Below are 24,256 nucleotides of genomic sequence, written 5' to 3' on the forward strand. Positions count from 1 at the left end.
GAATCTTAGTCTTCACCAACTTCTCTAATACCTTAACAACAACTCTAGACACAGATTGGCTTATAATTTGTAGCCATAGTCTTATCCCCCTTCCCCTTTGTGAAACGAAAAAAAAAAAAAATTCCCATCTTCCATTCCTTTGGGACTCCCTATTGCAAGATTTATGTTAATTAGTTGTGCCAAAGGTGCCATTAATTCTATACTGTCAATAACAGTTGACAGTATATTGCCATGTGTCTTCTCTCAAGACACATGGCAATATACTGTCAACTGTTATTGGCTTATTAATATCAAGTTTGCTTAATTCCTCATATATGTTATTGCTCATTAAGATTGTTGGCCCTTAAGAACAATCCTAGTGGATTCCTTCTACTTGCCAGATATCGAAGGAATCCACTAGGATTGTTTTTAACTTGATTGGCTAATTTCTTCTCATACTGCACTTTTGCTGCCTTTACCAACCGAGTTACCCTCCTGGCCTACTCTTTGTACTCTTCATGCAACTGATCATTATCATCATTCATCTTCTGTTGCCTCTACAATGCCTTCTTCCAGATTTCATGCTTAATCTCTTCATTTCCATTTTACTCCTACTTTGTTTAGCCTTTTCACCTTTGGAATACATTGACACATTGCTGCTGTTAAGTAGATCTTGATTAGTGCCCACGTATCATCTATATCCTTCCTGCTCAATTCCTCTTAGGCGACAACTGGGAGCTATAGCTCCCAGTTGTCTCCTAAGAGATTAGATACTCCATTCATAATCACATCCTCTGATGATATAACCAGATCTAAGACTCTTAACACTTGTGCACTCTCCATTATATACTGCTTAAGATTGTTGTCCCTTAAGAACTATTTCTTCATTCCAATCAGTATTGCCATAGTTGATATCTCATATATCATAATAATAATCACTTTTTGCTTGCTGTCTAAGCCATTTGCCTATATATTTCTTTGTTTCCACCTTCTACATTTCTTGAAAAGGATACACACTTTGCAATATATTGATGGTACTAGATTACATTGATGAAGCTATGGATCTGGGGGTGATAGTGGATAGAGATATGAAATTCAGAGGATGTATTGCAAGAGTTGGCAACATAGCTCAGAAGTTTATTTGGATATTGAAGAACACATGGACAAGTAGAGATAGGGAGGTTATTAATCCCTCTTTATAAGGCTATGATTCAGCCACATGATGACTACTATGCAAGGATTTGGTCACTTGCTTTTCTAGGGAACTGGGAGGTGGTGGAGAAGATTCAGAGACAATTGACTAAGATCATAACCAGTCTGTGGAATGTTCCCTATGAGGATAGACTGAAGGCTTTCATTTATTACCACTTTCAGAATCGTTTCTCCTTACACCATCTTTCCCTAACCTCCTTGGCCATTCCCGTTTCCCTGCCCAAGATGCGTTCCTGTTCTAACGTTCTCCTCCTCCTCTTCATTCACAACTACATCAGTCTCACCTTGTCTGCTCTCTGTCATTTGCATGATCTTTGGCTTTCACTGATACCTTGTTTGCATCATTTATTACACTTCCTTCCAGCAGTAACCTTTCCAAATGAATCACCCCTAAACCATTCAGATGCAGTTCCTCTCTTTCATGGTGTTTTAGGAAGTAGAAATTTAATTATTTTAGGTGAGTATATGAATAAGATATTGAAGGATGAAGGAAGTGTTTTTCTTATACTAATTGTGCACCAAGTCAGATAGTATGAAAGGGGACAGTTTAAAATCATATAATTCAAATACACAACAAAGGAGGAAATTTAAAAATTCTGGTAAAACAAAACATAATCAAACAAGAAATTTCAGAAACACAAAAGTATTTAATTAACTACTAAACGAGAAGAATCCGAGAGAGAGCTGTGAGGATGGAGAGGCAAATGAGAGACCGGTGCAAGACATAAGTAGAGAGGAAGTGGATTGGGTGCTGAGAAAAATGAAGAATGGAAAGGCTGTGGGGGCAGACCAGATACCTGGGGAAGTGTGGAAAAGTTTGGACAGTGAGGGCGTGGATATGTTATGGGATCTGATGAGGAAAATAGCCCAACAGGAAAAGATACCAGAGGAATGGAGGAAAAGTATTCTCGTCCCATTCTACAAAGGAAGAGATGTTCAAGACTGTGGCAACTATAGAGGGATCAAGCTGATGTCACACACATTGAAGATATGGGAAAGAGTAATTGAAGGGAGGATACGGCAGGAAACGAAAATTGGTGAGGAGCAGTTTGGATTTATGCCAGGAAGAGGGAAAAATGGATGCGATATTTGTGCTAAGGCGATTAATGGAGAAATATAGAGAGATGCAAATGGAGCTGCACATGGTGTTTATAGACCTAGAAAAGGCATACAGCAGAATGGCCAGGCAGGAGGTATGGAGGTGTATGAGGAAGAACGGGGTGTCGGAAAAGTACGTGAGAATGGTGAAGGAGATGTATGAGGGAACAGAAACTCAGGTCAGGTCTAGTGTCAGCATGACAGAAGGGTTCCCCATTGTCGTAGGGCTACACGAAGGGTCAATTAACTGGGAGAAGACTGAATATATGTCAACGGAGAGTGACGAGGATAAGATCATACGACTTCAGGGTGAAAGACTAATTTCAGGGAAGAAATTCAAGTACCTTGGGTCGGTCGTCGAAAGGAATGGTGACCTGGATGAGGAAATACAGCACCGAATAACATGCGACTGGATGAACTGGAGGAAGATGACCGGGGTCCTGTGCGACAAGAGAATGAGTTGTAAGAGGAAAGTAAAGCTGTATAAGATGGTGGTGAGGCCGGTGATGCTTCATGGCGTGGAGATGTGGCCTATAACAAAGGCACAGGAAAGGAAGATAGAGGTAGCGGAGATACGGATGTTGAGATGGATGAGTGGTGTGACAAAGAAGGACAGGATAAGGAATGACTACATCAGAGGGACGGTAAGGTGGGACCATTTGGCAAGAAGATACAAGAAAGTAGGCTGAGGTGGTTCGGACATGTAGAGAGGAAGGGTGAGGAGTATGTTGGTAAATGAGTGGAGTATATTGAGTTGGCGGGAAGGAGGAAAAGAGGCAGGCCCAAGCTCAGGTGGTGGGAGGGATAAGGTGACAGAGGATCTTAGGGAGAAAGGATGGAGTCCGAAGGACGCCCTGGACCGGAGAACTTGGAAGAAGAAGGTTAAAGATCGGTGCGCCGCCCCTGTTTAACATGGGATAAGGCATAGTGAAAGAAGAAGAAGAAGAATGGACAAAATCAGAGTGATGATAATCATAAAAAAACTAACATGGATGAAATAGTGGCAGAGTATCGTAGGTTGGTGAACATAGAATTAAATGTCAGAATAAAGTAAAAGTACTTCATATTTATATAGAGAAGATAAAGGATCTCAACTTTTAGAATTTGATTCTGATAGTGATCACTCTATAAATTCTAGTAGTTTAAATGAAGTTTTTGAAAAGTTCAGAATGAAATTTGTACATATATGAAATTGGGAGAGGATGCAAAATCCCAGTTGTCTCTAGAATCAAATGATTCTGATACTACCCATCAGGAAATTGTAAGTAATGAATCATTACATAATGTTCAACAAGAACCTCGTTATTATTTTAGATCTAAGCATATAAAAAGAATTGTAAGTTTTCTTAGATGTAAGATAAATATTTAAGAATTCTTTTAAAGAAAAAAAAAATTTAAGAAAGATGAAACCGATGTAAAAATAATCATAATTTATAATTATGAATCTTTTTACAATTGTTTCTCAATGTTAGCATTTCATTAAAAATTTTATTAGTTGTCATTTTGTGACCATGTATAATCAGTGCTTATGATATGCTCAATATTGATATTTATGTTAAGATGAAATGTAAAGAATTTGAAATTGATGAAACTTACTAGATTCTGGTATCTCTAATAATTTCAATGGCTCTTTAATGTAATGCATAATTGTTAAGTGTTGTGATATCTTTCATTCATTGTAAAGACATTCTCTTTTTGCGAACAACAATAATGTGTCAGATATTGCCAACTTCTCGATTGCCACTTAGTGGAACAACATGCATACTTACCTAGGAGATGGATGGGTGATTGACAGCTGACAGAAAGAGAGTTTGGTATCAGAATAACAGAGGAAATGAGAGAGAGAGAGAGAGACAAAGTTTGAAAGCACAGACTACAGAATGTTTTTTAGGAAGTTTTGAAGAAAACTTGATTTCTTGAAATCCCAATATCTTTTCTGAGGTGCTTATTAGTATGTCTTTAATCTTAGTCCATTTTCCCTCTATGTTATCTCCTTCTCTTTTTTCAAGTTTATCCCATTTATCCTGTAGAGTTGTTATAAATTTATTTCTAATCCCTTTCTTTTTGAGTTTTTCAGTTCTAAACCTCTTCCTATCGTGCACTTTTTGTTTATTTTTAAATATTTTTACTTTTATGGTAGCTGTTAGGAGAAAGTGATCTGAATATGCCTCGGCTCCTCTTTTAACTCTGACATCCAGGATTGATTTCCTCCAATTCCTTGTTATAAGTACATGGTCTATTTTGTTCTTTGTCTTTCTATCTGGTGTGGTGTTATCCATGTCCACTTATGTATTTTTTTATGTTGGAAGAGACTCCCTTCTATTACAAGCTGATTGAACATACAAAAGTCTATTAGTAATTCTCCATTTTCATTTATTTCTCCTTCTGCATACTTTCCCATAACAGTTTCTTTATTAGATTATCATTTCCAACCTTAGCATTAAAGTCTCCAATTATAAGTTGCATATCTTTTTTATTTGTTGTTTCTATACTTTTCTGTAGCATGTTATAAAAATTATCCTTTTCTTCCTGGATTGCATCATTTGTTGGTGTACATATAGAAGTTATTGTGATGTTCTGCTTGCCAGCTTTAAATTTAATATTTAAATTTAATTTAGCATTTAATATTCTTTCAGATATTGGGTTCCACTCCATTAGTGCACCATGAGCTTTCTTTGTCATCATTAGTGCAACTCCCTTTGTGTGGTCATTCATATTTTGGTTCCCAGAGTAGATTAAGTAGTGACCAGAGTTTAATTTGATTTTTCCAGTTCCTATTCATCTCATTTCGCTTAATCCCATTATTTCTAATCTGTATTTTTCTAGAACTCTCGAGACTTGGTATGTTTTTCCAGTTTCAAACATGATTCTAACATTCCAACATCCCAGTCTAAGCTTGTCTTTTGGTAAGGTGTCTGTCACTTTCTTCCGCACCTCTGCTTCCCAAGAAGGGCTTTCACAGAGGTGTTTCATTTTCATGGCAGTTCATGTTCTATTTTCTTCATCCATTATCACATTTTGGAAGGTTTCAGTTTGCATGGCAAAAATTTTTTTTTCTGAGACTGGGTTGCTAGCCCTGCGCTCAATCCTCCCCATTTATCCAAGCTTGGGACCGACATGCCAAGTTCTTACTAAAGCATGGCTGGTTTATAAAACAAACTACTTGATAGAATGATTTGCAATTTCACATGGATGCTTATGACAGATGTACAAACTTAGAAGGAGAAAAATGTTGCTGATAGTGTTGCCATCTATGGTCGAGGCCAAGAACTTTTCAGACCATCCACGAATTATATGTATCTACTCTCCAACTACAGTTACCCAATTCATTCCTCCTTTTATTAATTTTATTGCATTCTCTATAGACAGGTTGAAAAGTAAGGTGACAATGCACAACCATGTCTTACACCTTTCTTTATTTCTGCACTTGCTTCATTTTCCTGTATTTGTATCTTTCTTTTCGGTTTGGTATACAATTTCTTAATTAGTCTTCTATCACTCCAGTCTATTTCAATTTCCTTCATCGTTTGATAAAGCTCATTCCATTGTTCATTATTATTATTATTATTATATGATTATTATTATATCACACCTCCAGGGAGTCCAAAGACTCATCGAGGGAGGGCATCAACTCTTCGTCTCACTCTCCACCAACCTTCATCATCTAACACCAACATCATCTACTGCCGACTAACACGACTAGTGCTTTCACAGACAATCACAAACATTCATGCCCACAGCGGGATTCGAACCCGCAGCCTTTTGGCTGGAGAGCGGATACGCTAACCACTCGGCCAACCAGGCCGGCAATTATCAAATGTCTTTTTTAAATCTATACAAGTAATGCATGTAGCTTTATTTCATCAGTTCTTCACTCTGTTATTGTACTTACGGCTAGTATTGCTTCTTTGAAATTCTGAAATCCAAACTGGTCATCTAAATAAAATTCAATTTTGATTTTATTTTGTGCTTCACTCTATTTAGTACGATCTTTGAGGCATGATTGAGTAACAACATTCAGTAATTTTTATGAGCTGTTGCATTCCCTTTCTGTATTGTTTCCATATTGAAATCATATATTCCTCCTTGACCCTCTTGATAGATTAATCTAATCACTTTAAACATGGCATCTTGTTGTGTCTCCCAGATTTTTTTTTTTTTTTTTAAATATCAGCAGGTATTTCATCTGATCCTAAAATTTTACAGTTAGGTAATTCATTAATCTCTTTTCTAATTTCTTCAACCAGTATGTCTGGTCCAAGGCTTTCTTTTTTCAACTTTATATTCTGGTTCTATAATTTGACTATTCCAATTTTCTCCACTATATAAGTCTTCAAGATATTCCTTCTATCTCTTTGTTACCAGTAAGTAATTTTTCTTTTTTGTCTCGTACTACTTTACTTTCTTGTTTTGGGATTGCAGATGTGCACAGCAGTTATTTGATATGCATTATCAGCTCCTCCTGTTATTAATTTATATTACAACTTCTTTACAATCTTGTTCCTTAATGTTTGATACTGTTCCTTGCCTTCTTTTTCCTGTAATCTAAGGCTTCCACAGCTATAATTTTGTAAATCCTAACTCCTGCTGATCTTAGTTATTTCCCCAATGGTTGTCTAGTCTTTCTCTCTATTCATCTCAAGCATGTAATCTTGTTTCTTTTTTTTTATCTTTTTATCTTAGTTCAATATTCCATTATTTAAATTAAGGGGATATTAAATCCCACATTGTTTTAAAACTGAATAAGAAACTCAAAGATTCTTATTCGGTTTTAAAACAATGTGGGATTTAATATCCCCTTAATTTAAATAATGTTTATATTGCCGAAATGAAGCCTATTGGCTCTTTATATTTAAGTATTTAAGTAAGTCAATATTCCATTTTTTTCTCCTTATGTATTTTATTATATTTTATTTTACATTTGCAATAAGAAGTTAGTGGTCACTCTCTATTTCAGCTACTGGATAGTGGTAGCATGACTTGATTTGGCTTTTGTATCTCTTGATTAGAATGTAACTGGTCGGGTTGCATACAACATCTTCTGGTGATTTCTACGTATAGGTCTTTGTTTTGGTACTTAAGAAAGCATATTACAAACTGCATTCTTCCTGCCTAGTCCAAATCATCTAGTTTCTTAAAATTCGTTCTTTCCAATGACTGCATTAAAATTGCCCATTATAATTAAATTATCTTTAACTATCTGATCAGTTCCTCCAATTGTTCATATCTTCCCAGTTAGTTGTTGTTGGTATTTATATTTGAATTATGGTAAAATCCACTGGGATTGCTGTTAAGGTGTCATCAGTATTCTGTCATTTGGGTAATAAGTTTTGTTTACTTATTTCCCAAATATTTCTTCAGTAACAAATCCACACCATGATTCTGAAGCTGATACTGCAATAATCACTACTTCCGTCTGGTTTCACTAACTCCTAGGATTCCTATCAACATTGTTCTCATATTCCAAGTTCCAGTCTTTTGGTATTTCTTTACATTTGTAATGTATTTTTCTTTTCTCTAGGTAGTATATTGTATTTCTATGTTTTTATACGAAGAAATACGTTTTTTTTTACGTTTCCTTTCCATAGTCAGGTTACTGCTTCTGTTCTCCTGATCCAAACACCTCCTCTGAGCAAGTCATAGAAATTATCCTTGCTGACATGTAGGCTTTCATTCCTCATTTGATCCAAAATTCTCACCCACTTTCGAAACTGTGCTTAACAAAAGATGTACCAACACAGTTGAAGAAAAAAAATACCAATAGCTGGCATGCATCAAGAACCTATACAATATATGTTAAATGTTGACATTTAACATAACTTTTAACTTCTCCAGGATCAATAGTGCTATAATAAATAAATAAATAAATTATAATACATATAATTTTGATCATCCTGTATATACGAAAGAAGTGGACCATTGGACCATTCTTCTTTGAGGACATTCACCAGTCAGGTCTTGTGACCTTCTCAGTTATGGCTCAGAGGTATCACCATATGATAGACATTTTATTGTACAGCAATGGCTGTGCATGGATCTACCATTTGTCTAACCTTCAAAACAAAGATCCTTTAACTGATCCATGTGTGTCAACCGACCTGTGGTAGAGCACCATTTAATTGCAATTTATTTTCTGATCCTCAGTTATCAGAATGGCAGAATTGCCTTCTTACTTTGGTCAGATAAATGGTAGGTTACTGTAGCACTGTTGTTAATATGTTTCCGATTTCATACTTTTAACAAATGTTCCTTTCTTCGTTACTTTTTTTTTTCTCAGATAATATGGTCCTGTTTAACACATAGACTGCCAACTGCAAGATAACTCATAGTTGGCAGTCTATTTCACTGGAGGCACATTAACACATTAGCCCAACGGCAGTCAACGTGTTAAATTAAACTTTAATAATTCTTACTAAAATAAGACTCATTATTATTTCAGCTTCTAAAGTAAAGTTCCATTTCTTTTTGCCACGTTGTTGAAAGTTTTTCCACTTGGTTATACTATAAATTAAAGATGCCAAGAAATTATATTTTTAGATAAAGGATTAAACCAAGAATATAATTTTTTTTTTTCATTTGATGTCCATAGACACCGTATAGTCATTCTCATACCTCACAGTGTTTTGGCAGCGAAGTCTCCTGCTAGAATAAGTGGTAGGGTCACAGATTCCCTTTCCACACAAAGTTTGTAGGACAATCACAAACGTCCTTTCCTATGCCAGGATTCGAATCCACAGCCTCTTGACTGGAGAGCAGACACACTAACCACTCAGCCAGCCAGGCCAGCTTCTTGGCATCTTTAATTTATTCCTTTTGCCACATTAACAACCAGTAACCCTGTCCATTTTGTAGAGATGTGTGTAGCTGTGTAAATTTTATTTTATTTATTTATTTTTATAATGAACATGGAATAATTATGCTTCTGTGTTTCTGTTTGGAGGACCATGGTTTATTGTTTTCTCAACAGGTTGTCTTAATTACAACATCATCCAGATAACATTATATCAACTTAATCTAAGATTGATAATTTAGGAGATTTTTCATGATTGATATGAATCTCCCCTCAAATATTTTTTTTTGTAAATTAATCACTTTTGAGTGACTATAAAATTACAGATTTAAAAAAAAAAAATCATTGTTTGGAAATGACTTTTTAGACTTTTTTTTCTTTTTCTTTCTTTTTTTTTTTTTTTTTTTTTCAGGAAGAAGACCATATACCTGCTCATATTGCATTTGTTGCTGCAAGATCTCAGTGGTTAAGAAGTAAAATACGACATGCCAGAGAAAAACAGAGAGATATGGTATGATGCATTCAGTTTTTGTGTGTAATAAGCCTTCCATTAAGTTGTTTTGATATATCTTCAGTTAACTTATTCAAAGAGAAATATGGTAGGTGTTTACTCATGAGTGATTAAAGGCCCTCCTTCAGTGAGTCTTTGGATGCCCTAGAGGAGTCATGATTATGATGATGATGATGATAATTTAGTTTAAGTTTCCTTCTTGCAAAATAGAACCTTATATATTAAGTTGAGTGAATTAATTTGATTATACTTTTGTTATTTGATTTGATTACCTGATTATATTAATTTGCAGAAAACTAGCTGGTTTCATTGCCCAAGTGGCTAACATAGGCTAAGGGTATTTTGAATCCTTCTGTTACAGTTGTCTTTTCCTGGGAGATGAATTTCATCAGATAATGTGAGATCACTGCTCTGCTTATTGGAAGCCTAACCTTTTGACATAGGCCATTGAAAGTTTTAGAGAAACTCATGTTCTCACTCTCAATATTTCAAAGGCATTTAATTGTTATTGGCATCGAGGGACCTTCTGAACAAGCTACCACCATATAGTCTCCCTCCCACCCTCTGTGATTGGATTACCAGGTTCCTCATTGGTAGTTCGTTGTGTCATAGTGGATGGCTTCCTTTCCTCATAGAATCCCTTCAATCGCTTACTTTCCCATAGCCACTCCTTTTCTTCACTGTGCCTTTTCTGTAGGTACCTTAATTAACATTGTTCCTCTGAATTGGCCACTACCATTCCTCCACTTTCTTTAGGTTTTTATAGCAGACACTGTCCAACTCCAAGCATACCGACCAAACTTCTCATTATCCTCCTTCATTCTGTCCACCTCTATTTTTTGGAATGATCTCTTCCATATTTTTCACATAGTATAACTTTCAACTCTTTAAGAAACCTATCAATAAATTATTCTTTCTCCATAAATATATGCCTGCAAGTGGTGCTATTATGTTATAGGTCCTGTGACTTTTATGTGTGGGATCATCCTTAAAAAAAAAATAATAACAATAAATAAAATAATGAAAAAGTACAAACTTCCAAAGTCACATATGCAGATAAGAGTGAACATATTTTTTATAAAAAAAAAAAAAAAGAAGTGTGACTGAAGTACTGAGGTAACAAAAAAGTTTGATGCACTTTAAATGAGCCTACTTTACTGAGATTATTTTTAATACTAAGTTGTGCTGGTGTTGTTTGTTAATGTACTGCTCAAATTTCATAGAGGAATTTATTTTAAACAATAATGACAGTCTCTTACCTTTTATGAGATGCTTTTTTTTATATGATGTCACTTATTTTTCATTTAGATGAAGAAAGTAAAAACTATCTCAAAGTTGTTTGTATCATTGTAGTCAATTTCTGTGGCATTTCTCTCTCTCTCTCTCTCCCTCCCTCCCTCCCTCCCCCCTCCTTTTTTGCGACTTCCATTCATTTTGGTTCATTTGCCCAGATATAATCAGAAGACTTTAACCAACATAAGAAAGAAGCAGTTTGTCCTTCATTTTAGTCTGAGCAGGCTTTCACAGATGACTTTATGCAATGAAAGAACAATTGTATTCCATATTTGGTCAAACAACTGAATGGTGCAGTGTCCTTTCTCTGCAGAAACCTGTAGAGGGATTCCTGCAATATCCTTCATTTTAGTTTAATTAAACATAATTAGAATTTCTCAGGAGAACTTTATCAACATTAGAAATAAGTTATGTTCATTAAGTTGAAGAATGTTCAGAAAAAAATGAAACACTTAAACGAATAATAACTGACCACCAAAGTTATTTTATACATATAAAATAAGTGTAAAAAAACCAATTGGAAGACCCAGGAAAACAATGCCATGAGACTGGAGCAGGCCACATGACATAAATCCATGATAGAAAGAGGAATCTTTTCCCTCTTTTTCATTCTCACATTCTTTTAATTTTTTTATTAATTTCTTACGTGTGTGTGTGTGTTGTTAAATTGTCATTATTTTAAATATATTAGTTAATCTTCAAATATGTCTTTTCTTCTGCACCTTTGTATAACTTATAGTTATCTCGTTTAAACCTTTCTTCTTAACCTTCATTATACATCTGACTTATGGCCACAAATAATAAAGATCATGTGTGCAAAACTTACAGAACAAAGAAATCGCCTCTGGCTGGAGCCAATCTCTTTGTCTGACCTACTGGTGTTTATTCTCAACTGAATTTGGAAAATTTATTTAGTTTCTAGCTGCACCACCAAATTCGTGGGTGGGTGGTGAATCTCCCTCCAAAGAATAACACACAGTAAATCACACGGAACTTTTCTCTCTTAATTCTAAGTAAATCTATCAACTTAAATTTCCTGTTATGCCGTCATGACAATATCTATTTTTAAGGCTCACACAGATTTGAGTTTAATGAGTAGTGCATTGGATTAGAAATCAGGCAAGTTATTTAAACAAGAAAACAATTTATTTAACATCAATGAAATGTACAATGGGTCAATTTTAAGTACTAAGTAAATTAGCATCTATGCTTCAAATCACAACTAATGACTACGTTTACAATTTAGTTCCTCATCATATTCAATTCTAGTAAGACCAGTGTCTATAATTTTCTCTCATTAAACTTGGTTATACTCAGATTAATCTTACATAACATTCTGCAGGCTTAGGCAATAGCTGTAACATAAAATACACAATGTTTCACTTTAAATTTTTAACCAGACCTTCTCTCACATATAACAAAATGTCTCAACTATCAGCATAAGGCCTAAAGTCCTCAAGTATCACTATAAAACAAGTCCCTTAATTAAATCACCGTCACAATCTTTTTTGCTAGCTAAAAAATGAAAAGATCTTACTTGAACAGAAGTCTGTATCTCTCTGAATGATCCTTGAAATCTCCTTCTGTTCCCGTTTGACTTTAGCATTGAACTGGGGTACCTTTTTCTGGGGCTTGTGAGATCCTTCTTAATTATCAGCGGACATCAGAAACTTGGGGCATGGAAACTCGGCATCTAAATTCTTCTAAAACAGCTTATTTTAGTCGCGTTGGTCCCTCGGCATTTTTCTATCTGGAACACAAGTCTGATGGTGATTACAAATTATCTCTGATGATGTTAGCAAACTATGCTGCCATAGCATACGTTGTAACTTCAGATCGGAACCCCACGTGACGTCGAAACTCCTCGCTGACCCGAGAACGGGAATGCACACCGGATCGACTCGAACTCGTACTCCAAGAAAGACAAGACCCCATTTTGATATAGTGAACTGCTATTTTTGCGGTCCCAATGACCTTCGTTTTTTCGTTTACGTCATCGTCGCCCGGGTACTTTGGTGGTTTGCACCTGTCAACCTCGTCGATCAGTACAATTAGTCACGAAACCCGTGTGCACTATTGACCCTCGAGGTTTGCAGTTGCTCCAGGTCATTATTTATTACCTTAATCCATCTGGAATTACTGTGACTAAGAGGTTTCTTAAGACACAATTAATCTTACACTTATTTTTCTGTTCTTTTACAAAACCCTTTGAGGTGACAATATTCAGTAATATACAAAAATTATTTCCAAATTAAAAAATATGAAAATATCTCTATTAACCCACAAGTAACTTTTTAAGGAATTTTGTTTACCAGTAAAATCAGTATACAAGAGGTTTTTGAACAAAGTTCCTCATATACACGATTTTACAGTGTGTTTATGGTACACACACAAATACATTCAATACTGAAATGTTCCATAATTATTAAATTAGATAATCATTATGCATAAATTTAATTAATCTATCCTTTAGTGATCCAAGTAAAATCCTGTTAAAAATATTATTGTCAAGAATCAAAAAGAAAATAGGAAGCAGACTATCAGATGAACAATCAGGTTTCCGGAAGTTCAGAAGTACAATCGAACATATTTTTACAATACACATACTAGGTGAAAAATACATAGAACACAACAAAATAATCTGTCATAACTTGTTAGATCTTCAAAAAGCTTTTGACTCAGTGTGGCACAAGGCATTATGGAAAATTTTAGAACATTATGGTATTGATAATAAAATCATTAGGATTATTAAATCTCTTTATTCCTCATCTGATATGAGAATTGAAATTAAAAATTACAGCAGTGAACCGTTCTGGGCAGAACAGGGAGTGTGGGGGGGGGTAAGACAGGGATGCATATTGTCCCCTCTTCTTTTTAATTGTTTTCTGGAATATGTCATAGATGAAGCTCTTCATGAGTCCGCCAACTACTATTCTGGAATAGTAGTTGGCGGACTAAGAATAAATAACTTACATTTTGCAGACGATATCGATCTTCTGGCAGAAAGTGAAGAACAAGAATTACAAGAGATAACCAGCCTCGTTTTCGGAACATTAAAAAAATATGGATTATACATAAACCTACAAAAAACAAAAACAATGATAACCTCAAAATCAGACATTGAACTCTTAAAGATACAACTTGGCAATAAACAAATTGAGAATGTAAACAAGTTCACTTATCTAGGAAGCACGTTGAGTCAAGATGGTCGTTCAAAAACCGACATTAAATACCGAATTGCTAAGGCAACCGTGGCCCTACAGAAGTTAAAATCATTGTGGGGAGATAACAGAATAGCAATCACAAGCAGACTAAGACTAATTGACACCTTGGTGAATTCTATCCTCTTGTATGGTTGTGAGGCCTGGACTTTATTAAGGGAAGATGAGAAGAGACTCCTGTCTTTTGAAATGAAAACTTACAGAAGACTTTTGAGAATTCCCTATACACCGCTCACAAAACCAATGAAAATGTCCGAGAACTGATTGATTCAATAGACAGGAGAAAAAGGGAAAATATTCTGACAGTCATCAGAAGAACACAGATGAAATGGTTCGGACATGTGGAGAGGGCTAATGGCATTCCAAAGCAAGCACTAGAAGGAATCGTTCCGGCATCAAGGGTTAGGGGCCAACCTCGATTAAAATGGACAGATTCCTCTCTTTCTCAACTGACATCAAGAACAAGAGACTGAGATGATTGGAGGAGACTAACAAAGAATATCATCTACCAGCCATATGTGACCCCAATGGTGCATTTAGGACTACGGGAGAGAAAGAAGAATCCTTCAGTCATAGCAATTGATTATTCCTTAAAATACATAAATTCATCACTTCTATTTCTTGTTGCTGAAGGCCATGCCATATATTTTCTTTCATTACAGTAAAAAATGAACTTCATATATTTGTTCCACTCCTCTTTTTTATTATCTTTATTATACCCTTTTGTAGATCCTATCCAACTGCTGCAAACTTGTGATGTCTATTTTATGTATACACTGAAATAATTATTACCTAACTTAAAAAACTTCAATTAAACACTATCTGCAGCTCCTGTTAGATAAGTTTATCAGATTACAACTGACTATCTGATTTTCATAATTGTCATGGCATTCCCTCTACATAGTTGGCTAATTTTCTCTGAATGCTTTTAATTTTCTTGACATTCATTGAGAACTAAATCATTGATGAGTAAAGTTGGAAGCCATAATCCAATATTAGTTTCACTAGAGACTCTTATAATGATGTCGTAACTAACTTTCTTCAAAATGTTCATTTAATTAAGCCTACAATTTGCTCAGCTTCACTATTTGTTTTATCATTAGTTAGCTTAAATTTTTAGTCAACCAAAATACCCATCTACATTATCTTCAAATTGCTATATGTGCATTTTACAAATTAAATTTGCAACTACCAAAGTTTTAAATCCCTCCTGTAAAGAACTTAAATCATCAAAACAGTTGACTGCTCAGTACAATTTCACTTCGACAAAGACAGAAAACTTTTAATATTTGAAACTAAATCATTTATGAATATATTAAATGAGAAGCTCTAACACCAAACTCTGGGGCTATTCCCTAATATCCCTATTCCTGACAACTTGTCTCTTTGAAGACTTCTGTCTAAACACTACCACTTATCATCTGTCTCTGAGCCAGTTTCCTATTCATCTCACTAGATGATCACTAAGTAGAACACTTAATAACTTTATTTGGAACACTAAAGTGACTGTATTAACAAAGATTTTGCTAATACAGTCACCTCTCACTATAGCAAACTACTAAATACCACACAGAACAGTTATAGTAAATAATTTACTATAGTGAATTTCTTTTAGTTGTGGCATTATTATTATTTTCTTCCACAGAGTCACAAGACTCATAGTGGGAGGTCAACACGAATGCAATTATACCACTTCTTAAACTTGTTTTTTGCTTCTACCACTCTCAATGCAAAAAACTTATTTCTAACCATTTTACTCACTACCAGGAATATGGCCTCTTGTCCCTTCCCCTCGTTCTACCACATGAAAAATCTTCCCAGTGTTAGTACAATGATAACCCTTCAGCAGCTTAAATGACTCAGTCTGTCCTCATAATCAGCATTGTACAGTGTAGATATCATTTTTGTTGTCCATTCCTACACTTTCTCCAAGATTACTTCAACCCTTTCAAATCCCAGTGACCACATCTGAGCACAGAAATCCAGATGTGGTCTGATCAAAGCTTTATATAATGCAACCATCACACTTTTATTTCTCATGGACAATACCTCCTCAACATCGCAGCCATTTTCTGAGATGTCGTCACAACCATTGCGATACATTTTCTAAACTTCAAATTTCTATCTACAATCACCATAAGATCCTGTCTTCCTCCACTTCTTTTAGTGTAATTTTCATTATCATGGAAATGATTGAGGAGAGAACGATTTCGACTTTGTGTTCAGACGGTTCAGATCCATCAAATGTATGCAGAGATATCTGTGCATATAAAGCACTAAAGAAGAACAGAGATCTGCAAGTTGTCCAACTGTGTCATGCTGGCTCCTAGACACATACAGGCATAATAAGCTACCTGCATGTCCTTTTGTATACTCTGGTCTGTAGTCAGCATGACACAGTTGTACAACTTGCAGATCTCTGTTCTTCTAATGGGTATCGAGTGTAAAGGATACAGTATTTTTTTTTTATGCAGGATGGACAGGATAGGAAAGGGGGGGGGGGCATGCTGCTAATGATATTAGATGACTTAAATCCAGTCAGTGTTCAGACCTAAGATTGTAATACTAGTAACAGTTTTTCATGTGGCAGTGAGTTTGAAGTCATCTGGTGCAAGGGGGAATCTAACAAGATCAAATACAAAGTGGGATGTTGTTATAGACCTGGTGGAACCTTACTTGCAGTTTTCAGCTTTGGATTGTAAACATACTTGTAGCCTTTAAGGATGTTTCCAGTCTTCCTTTTCACTCTACAAGTCTCCATGTGGACAGAGTCATATTCTTCAAAGAGAGCCATAGCACTGTCTATCAGCTTAAAACTTGAGACATGGCTATACTTTACTTGTGAGAGTCTTCTCATGTTCAACCTCCACAGGACAGATTCACTTACGGATGTGCTTTTCCATGGCTAGAAGATCTTCATTACTCTGGGTGCAGAAGTTACAGATAAAGATAATACCTAATAGACCAATAAGGAAATAGGGACACAAAATGGACACCTAGCCATGAGTAAAGTGGACAGAGGTATGAAATAAGGAACATGCACAGAATTTTCAAGATTGCTTCCTAGACCATCACATAAACATCTCCATGATTTACTGTTGGAACCATGCATTCTGGATTGTAAGCTTCCTTGTGTATTCTCCAAGCATAAATTTGTTCTGATGTAAGAAACAGCGTGAAAGTTACTCATCTGACCATATCACACATTTTCAGTTTTCTGATGTCCAAGTTTGACATTCATGACACCATTGTTTATGCATCTGAGCATTCTTTACAGTAATCAGAGGTTTAGCAATTGCAGTTCTACCATGAATATTGGATTTATGAAGCCTATGTTGGATAGATTTTTGGAAATCTGCAAGATGCATATTCAGTTCTGCTGTTACCTGTGCTGCAGTAGTTCTGTGATTTTTTGAAACAATACTTCTGTGTTCAACAATCTCGTTCTGCCATTTTTGATTTCACCCACTGTTTCTCTTTGATGATGTTGTCATGCCATGATCTGTGTGTGTGTGCCAACATAATCTTAGGAACTGTCGATCTTGATATAGTTGCGCCTTATAATGTGGCAGTTTTTTGTCACTGCTCACCAATGAATTATCCTCTTTCGAAGTCAGACAAGTATCCCATTTTCCGATTTTTAAACATGATTTTTCACTCAGTACAGTTACTAATGCATTTGCCTGAGAGCTACAGAATGTAAAGAAAACAAAATAAGAACAGTTCAGTGCTGACACTACAAGTTTTTTTGTTTTTTTTCAATGTAGCTAACACGAGCTATATTGAACAAATTCTATTCCTAAATATCTTAGTATTTCCGTTCTTTTGCCCAACGCTTGTATGCTATCTGCATTGGTCAGCTGAATCCTATCTTCATCCAGCAAGGTAATCTGTCCACTATCGTTTTTTTTTTCCTACTCGCTACATAGCAAAAAAAAAACCTTCAGAATCTCCTTGGATTTCAGTGCTAGTCTCCTCTCATAGTCTAATTTTTCTCTCCTTACAGTACTAGTCACTTTCCAAGGCCGAGTCTTATATTCCTCATGCAACTGTTCTCTACCTCTCTTTATGTTTTCCATTATCTCTTTTTCATCTGCAATTCCTGTTTTATTTCTCTTGTCACCCATTTGGCTCCAAATTGCTTAATCATCTTCACTTGAGGTATACAATCGGCCATTGCTGTTAGCAACTTTTTCTTAAGCTCCCATGCACTAATGATCTCCTCTTCCTTCAAATTCTTTCATTCATTGTAGTGTTGCAAAGTGGTTTCCAAGTCTATGATAGCCTCCTGCTTTATAATTCCACATAAATTTCTTCTGGCCTTGATACCTCTTCATGCCTATTCATCCTCCAAGTCAAGTCACTCTCACCAGATGGAGGTAAGTATGACATCTCAGTCACAGTCAGATTCTCTGATGCTACGACAGAATCCAAAACTCTTAATCCTTGTGTTCCCTCCACCATATGCTGCCAAAGACAGTTGTCCCCTCAAGAAATCAAAAAATTCAGTTCCCTTGGAAGTAAATGCTGCCTCCTCCTCTGCCTAGTTTATGTTGCTGTAGTTGAATTCACCCCCCTCTCCATAATGATCATTCACTTATCACTTGTCAAACTAATTTACCTAAACATTTCCTACTCATCATCTATACTCCTTTGTCTATAGCAACATCCTACTTACACTCCACCGACACACCTTCCCTATCCTGCCAAAATATGCTATACCCTTTGATTTCTATCCATCCTCCTCAGTTGACCAAGTTTCACTGATACTATAAACTGAAGATGCCACGAAATTATATTCTTGGCTTAATCCTTTATCCAACTGTAAGCAAATAAAGTTAGTGCATGAAGTCACTTCACGACTGGGCTACTTATATATAGAAGCTTATGACTTCCCATCAATTGCCTTAGTATACCATAATGCAATGCACATATGCTTACATGGGAAGGGCCACTACCCAGACTGGTTTTGACCTTTATTGAGGTCTCGTTAGTGGGAGCCAGACCCAGAAGTGATACCAGTGTTGAAGTAAGTAAACATCTTTTGGCTACTTGTATATGACTTCTGCCTTGGTATCACTTATGAGTCTGTCTCCCAATGACAAGACCTCAATAAAGGTCAAAACCAGTCTGGGTAGTGGCCTTTCCCATAATGCATAGTATTACAGATGTTTGTAAGGATTGGTGCACGTTGGATTATGGGATACTAAGGCAATTAACGTGAAGTCATTAGCCTCTCTATACAAATAGCTCGGCCGTGAAGTTACTTCACATGCAAACTTTGTTTGCTTACACTTGGACAAAGAATGAAATGAAGAATATAATTTCTTGATATCTTTAATTTATAATATAACCAAGTGAAAAAACTTTCAACTTTCACTGATACTAACAATCTTTATAGAGATTGAGTCAATCAGTACCACAAACTCATTCCCTTTATTCCTAATTTATTTCTAGCATGTGAGTACAGAAAAACCAGTGCATTGGCAGTGTTCTTTTATAGTCATTATTACTCCCCTCATTCTTCACTTGGCTCTATAATGTATATGCCTTCTGATTTCTCAAGCCCCTATCTACACATAAGGCCATCCTTTCAATGTTTCTCCCATGCAATTCTAGTTTTCCTGCCTAGAGTCCAGCAGTCTCTCCAAATGCCTGCACCCTTCAGCATTCAAATGTATCCATCTCTTGCATACTGCTTTCTTCTATCCCAAAAATGTATTTTATGCCTTCACATATGCCAGACCTTTCTTCCTACACATTCCCACTATTATCTCATTTGTTATCATTGCTCTTTTCCTTCACCCCACATTATCATATTGAGGCAGCACACTCACTGTCTTTCCTTGGAAACATTTCTGCTGCAGTACCCCCTAGCAACAGTTTCAAATTATGTGCTGCATGATTCATACTGCCTCTCATGTCATTCATACCAACCATTACTATCACCTCTTTACATTTTCATCCCTCTTCACTGCCATTGCCACACTCTGTTGTTCCACAAATCAAGCACTCCTCTGGTACTCTACTCTGCACACCCTGAATCATCGAATCGACATACATGATACTCCAAAGTGATTCATTTATCCTTCTCTCACCAGCATCCCTGAGTATTACTGCTTCCAATCTCTCTATCATTTCTCTCCCACTTTCCCTCCTTCCTCTTATCCCTGTCTCTTGCTTCGATTTTTTCGACTCTCGATTCTCCACTTTCGACTTTCTTCAGTTTCCTTTCTTCCCCCTGTATCTCCCATTCTCTCACACCTACTCTCATTAGCCAACCTCTTCAACCTCCTAATATCTTCATTCATTCTTCTCAACTTGGTCTTCATTCTTTCCATCTCCTCTCTCAGCAGTTCTATTTCTCTGCTTCCCAGACATCCTGCTTTCATTTGACATTTCACACACAATCATGGCCATCAGGCAAACTCTCTTCGTCTGCCACATTGCCCAAGGTCAAATCCATATGTACATTTTCACATTCTGTCCTCCTATTATTATTATACCTATATAGTGTGGCAGGATTCTTTAGTAGTTTGTTCTAGTAAGGTATTTTGTTATAATGGAATTTTTTGTAGTAAGAGTCAACTGTATCCAATTAAATCACATCATGATGATTGCTTTAATTATGATGCAGTTTATTTGTATATAGCAGGCTTTGGTTTATTTAGATTTACGGTCAAAGCAACTAAGGGGCTACGAGGCCGGTGTATTATTTATGGGAATTGTGTTCTAATGGCCGGTTTGCCTCTATCTCTGTATGAGACCGACTATCTCACCTTCAGTTGAAAAAGCCCTGATAAAGGTTTTTTGCATCCTAGACGGGATCTGAACCTAGGTCTTTCTAACCAAAGGGCATCATTGAAACTGACTGAGGTATGGTGACTTGAAGGGAAGGTTTCATTAAGGGAAGACAGATAATTACCTCCTCTTAATGAAACCTTCTCATTTAACAAATGATCCTCTATTAGAAATACCTGGATATAGTTCCTAATTAATTTTTTGCATTATTTTGTCTATAACACTAAATAGATTAACTAGTCTATAATTTTACATACATTATCTAATGGTAATTTTTAAGATATCAATAATTTCCTTTTCATGTACTATCTGATGTCATTTGATAATTTTTGTACCTTAAGCAAAATAAATATTTTGCATGGTCACCTGCAAAATACTTATTAATTAATTTGCAGCCACTTGTAGATCATTTAGTATTGTTCCAAACTGTTTATGCTTAATTTTTTTTGTCATTTTTTTCATATCTATAAAAATTTTTGATTAATCTTAGCACTAATTCCTATTTTGCTGTAATTAGCAAGTTACTTAATACCAGTTGCACATGTTGCTTATATTATCATATTTACTAGTTGATTTATCTGACTGATAATCTGTCCAGCTTTTTCTCATAGCATAATTCATTAAGAACTTGATTATTTTTTCATCCAAAAATTTACTTCATCTTATATTATCAGCTCTTTTATGCTCCCAGTTAATATCTCCCACCTTAAAATCCCCATCGATAATATTTCCTGATATCTTTAAGTAGCTGGCTCAAAATATGATCACTGCTTTCTTCACTACCATAACATACTCTCACTCTCAACTGTATAGATTTGGATGCTCATTATGTATCATCAGTGGCAACAACAGTTAATTGCAAAGTAGAGTATAAACAATGATATGTACACACACACACACACACACACACACACACACACACACACACACACACACATACATATATATATATATATATATTGATGTGGGATTAAAATAAGACTTTCCCATATCTTAGATAGAGAGAGGCAGTAATTGCAATTTTAGTTTGGATGGTGTAGTAAGGGATCAGAGCTTTAAACAAGTGTTCAAATTTATATTGACATCGATGAATACGTGTGTTTCAAATCATAGAATGTTGTGGTCTGTGTCTATTCCATGCTATGTCAAGCCATATTTTTCAGATTTATTCCTGCTGATGTAAGATTGGCATTCTTGTATTCTCTTTTCTACAGAGCATCCAGGTTGTCCAAAGTAAGAATGATGACAGTCACAAGGAACTTGGTAGATGCTAGGGATAGCTAGAAGAGGCTGTTTATCTTTTAATTTGTTGATAGGAAGAAAAGTAGCCGCTAAATTGTATTTCTTAAGAATTCTGGAAATGGATTCGGAGATGCCAGAAATGTAAGGAACTGGAACTCAACGCATTGTTTCCTTGTTATTTGAGCTAGGATTATAAGAATTAAAAAGCCATTGCATTGTCTTTTCAGAAGCCATTGAGTTTCATATTATAAAAACTTTATTGTGACTTGCTCATACTATTTGTTCTACACTTCAGCTATTACAGCAGGAACACTTATACATCAAACGATATATGAAACTCAGTAGCTTCTCGGAAAGGACAGTGCAACAGCATTTTAATTCCTATAATCAAATAACAAAGAAACAGTACATAGAGTTTCAATTCCTTATATTTCTGGCATCTCAGAACCCATTTCCAGAATTCTTAAGAAATACAGTTTAATGGCTACTTTTCTTCCCTTCAACAAATTGTCAGCTTTCTATCTTCGGTTTCCTCTAGCTTTTCCTGGTGTCTACCAAGTTTCTTGTGGCTGTCATTGTTCTTACTTTGGACAAACTGGACACTCTGTAGAAAAGAGAATAGAAGAACACCAGTCTTACATTCTTACATTGTCAACTGTAAATCTGAAATATCTGGATTAGCGCAGAATGGAATAGATGCAGACCACAACATCCTGTGGTCTGAAAACGCACTTTCTTCATCGATGTCGATATAAATTTGAACACTTGTTTAAAGAAAGCGCTGATGCTTTACTACACCATCCAAATTAAAATTGCCCTCAAACATCAAGCAGGGAAGTCTCTTTTGTTCCATTTTCACAATGTGGACAAACCAACAAAGTTGATGCTTTTTAACTGCGTTAAGAATTGTTGAATTAGGGATATTCGAATCTCACAGCCAGCACTTGTGCATTAGTCTTATGTTCTGTCTAATGAGTTCTATTTTTTTCTAAAGCATTTTATTTTAAAAGCCAACATTTCTTCTTCACTTCTTTTTTAAGTCCAATTATCTGTCCAGTAGAGAGCTATTAATATTTTCATATAATTTTATTTTTAGTTGTAAGAATTTTTTTTTTTTCCAAATTTTATTGTTTATTCATTGTTGACCATGATATGGAGAGTCTACATTTTATTGTTGCTATATAATTTAAACTTGAACTTAATTATCCTCCTAGGTAACCAAAACTAATGTAACTTGTTCTATGATTTACTGATTAAGTATGATCTGTATCTTCTGGATGTCTTCCAGTTTTCATTATGTTTGTTTTGTTTGGATTTATAGTCACATTATAATTTCTGCAAGTTTTGCTGTTATTTGAGATTTGATTTGTTACCTGTTTTACTACATTGTCTGCATATGTATGCTATGTGTGATTGGTTTACCATTGACTTTTACTCCTTTTGTTGGGAATTGCTTCTTTAGTGTAAGTGTTTGGATGAAAAAACATTGGGAGAGTGGGCAGACTTGCATAACTCCTCATTTGATTTAAAGTTTTTTAATTGTGATATTTTTATATTGAACTGTTGCACTTGTATTCTAATAGTAGTTCGGAATAAATCTTAGTGTTTCACAGTCTGTTTTTCTTTTTTAATATTTGAATAAGACAGAATCAAATGCTTGTTCCACAAAACAATAAATAAAGATCTCTCTCTTTGTTCCGTAACTATTCATAACCAGACTTGGAAGAATAAAGGCAATTGTTGACCTGCATTTTCTCAAGCCATCTTGTTCTTCTATTACTGTTCATAAATGATAATGATAATTTAGATAATTCTGTACTATTTTTACAAAGATTTTGTAAGAGTTTGCAAAAAAGAATAATTGGTGTATAATTATTATATTTTTAACATCACTTTTTTTTTTTATGTATGGGAAAGATTTTTCCTGTTTTCCAATTGTTTGGAACAGTCCTAGTTAAAAAGAATATTACTGAAAAGTTTGATTTGTTGTTTAGTATAATTAGTTTAATTTAGTATAATATGTTTAATTAGATCAGATCCACCATTGTGTATCTGGTCTAATTAAAAGTATTTCATCAGTTCCACATGCTTTTTATGATTTTATTTGGT

The 24,256-nt window shown here is 35.3% G+C and overlaps 1 protein-coding gene across 3 annotated transcripts in view; it reads left to right on the forward strand.

Moving 5' to 3' along the window:
* Nucleotides 1-24,256, forward strand: part of Lztr1 (Leucine zipper like transcription regulator 1) — a 510,326-nt gene that overhangs the window by 253,927 nt on the left and 232,143 nt on the right. For all 3 annotated transcript variants that reach the window (XR_016548176.1, XM_090391043.1, XM_090391044.1), the window contains exon 12: nt 9,492-9,590. Coding sequence is in view for 2 of the 3 variants with exons in the window: in XM_090391043.1 (XP_090247169.1) it covers nt 9,492-9,590 (99 nt within the window). In the remaining variant the exon portion in view is untranslated. The remainder of the gene's footprint in view (nt 1-9,491; nt 9,591-24,256) is intronic.

The sequence above is a fragment of the Typopeltis vanoorti genome, chromosome 4, assembly GCF_054136105.1.
Source record: "Typopeltis vanoorti isolate ZY-2024b chromosome 4, IOZ_Tvanoo_1.0, whole genome shotgun sequence".
Taxonomy (NCBI): domain Eukaryota; kingdom Metazoa; phylum Arthropoda; class Arachnida; order Uropygi; family Thelyphonidae; genus Typopeltis; species Typopeltis vanoorti.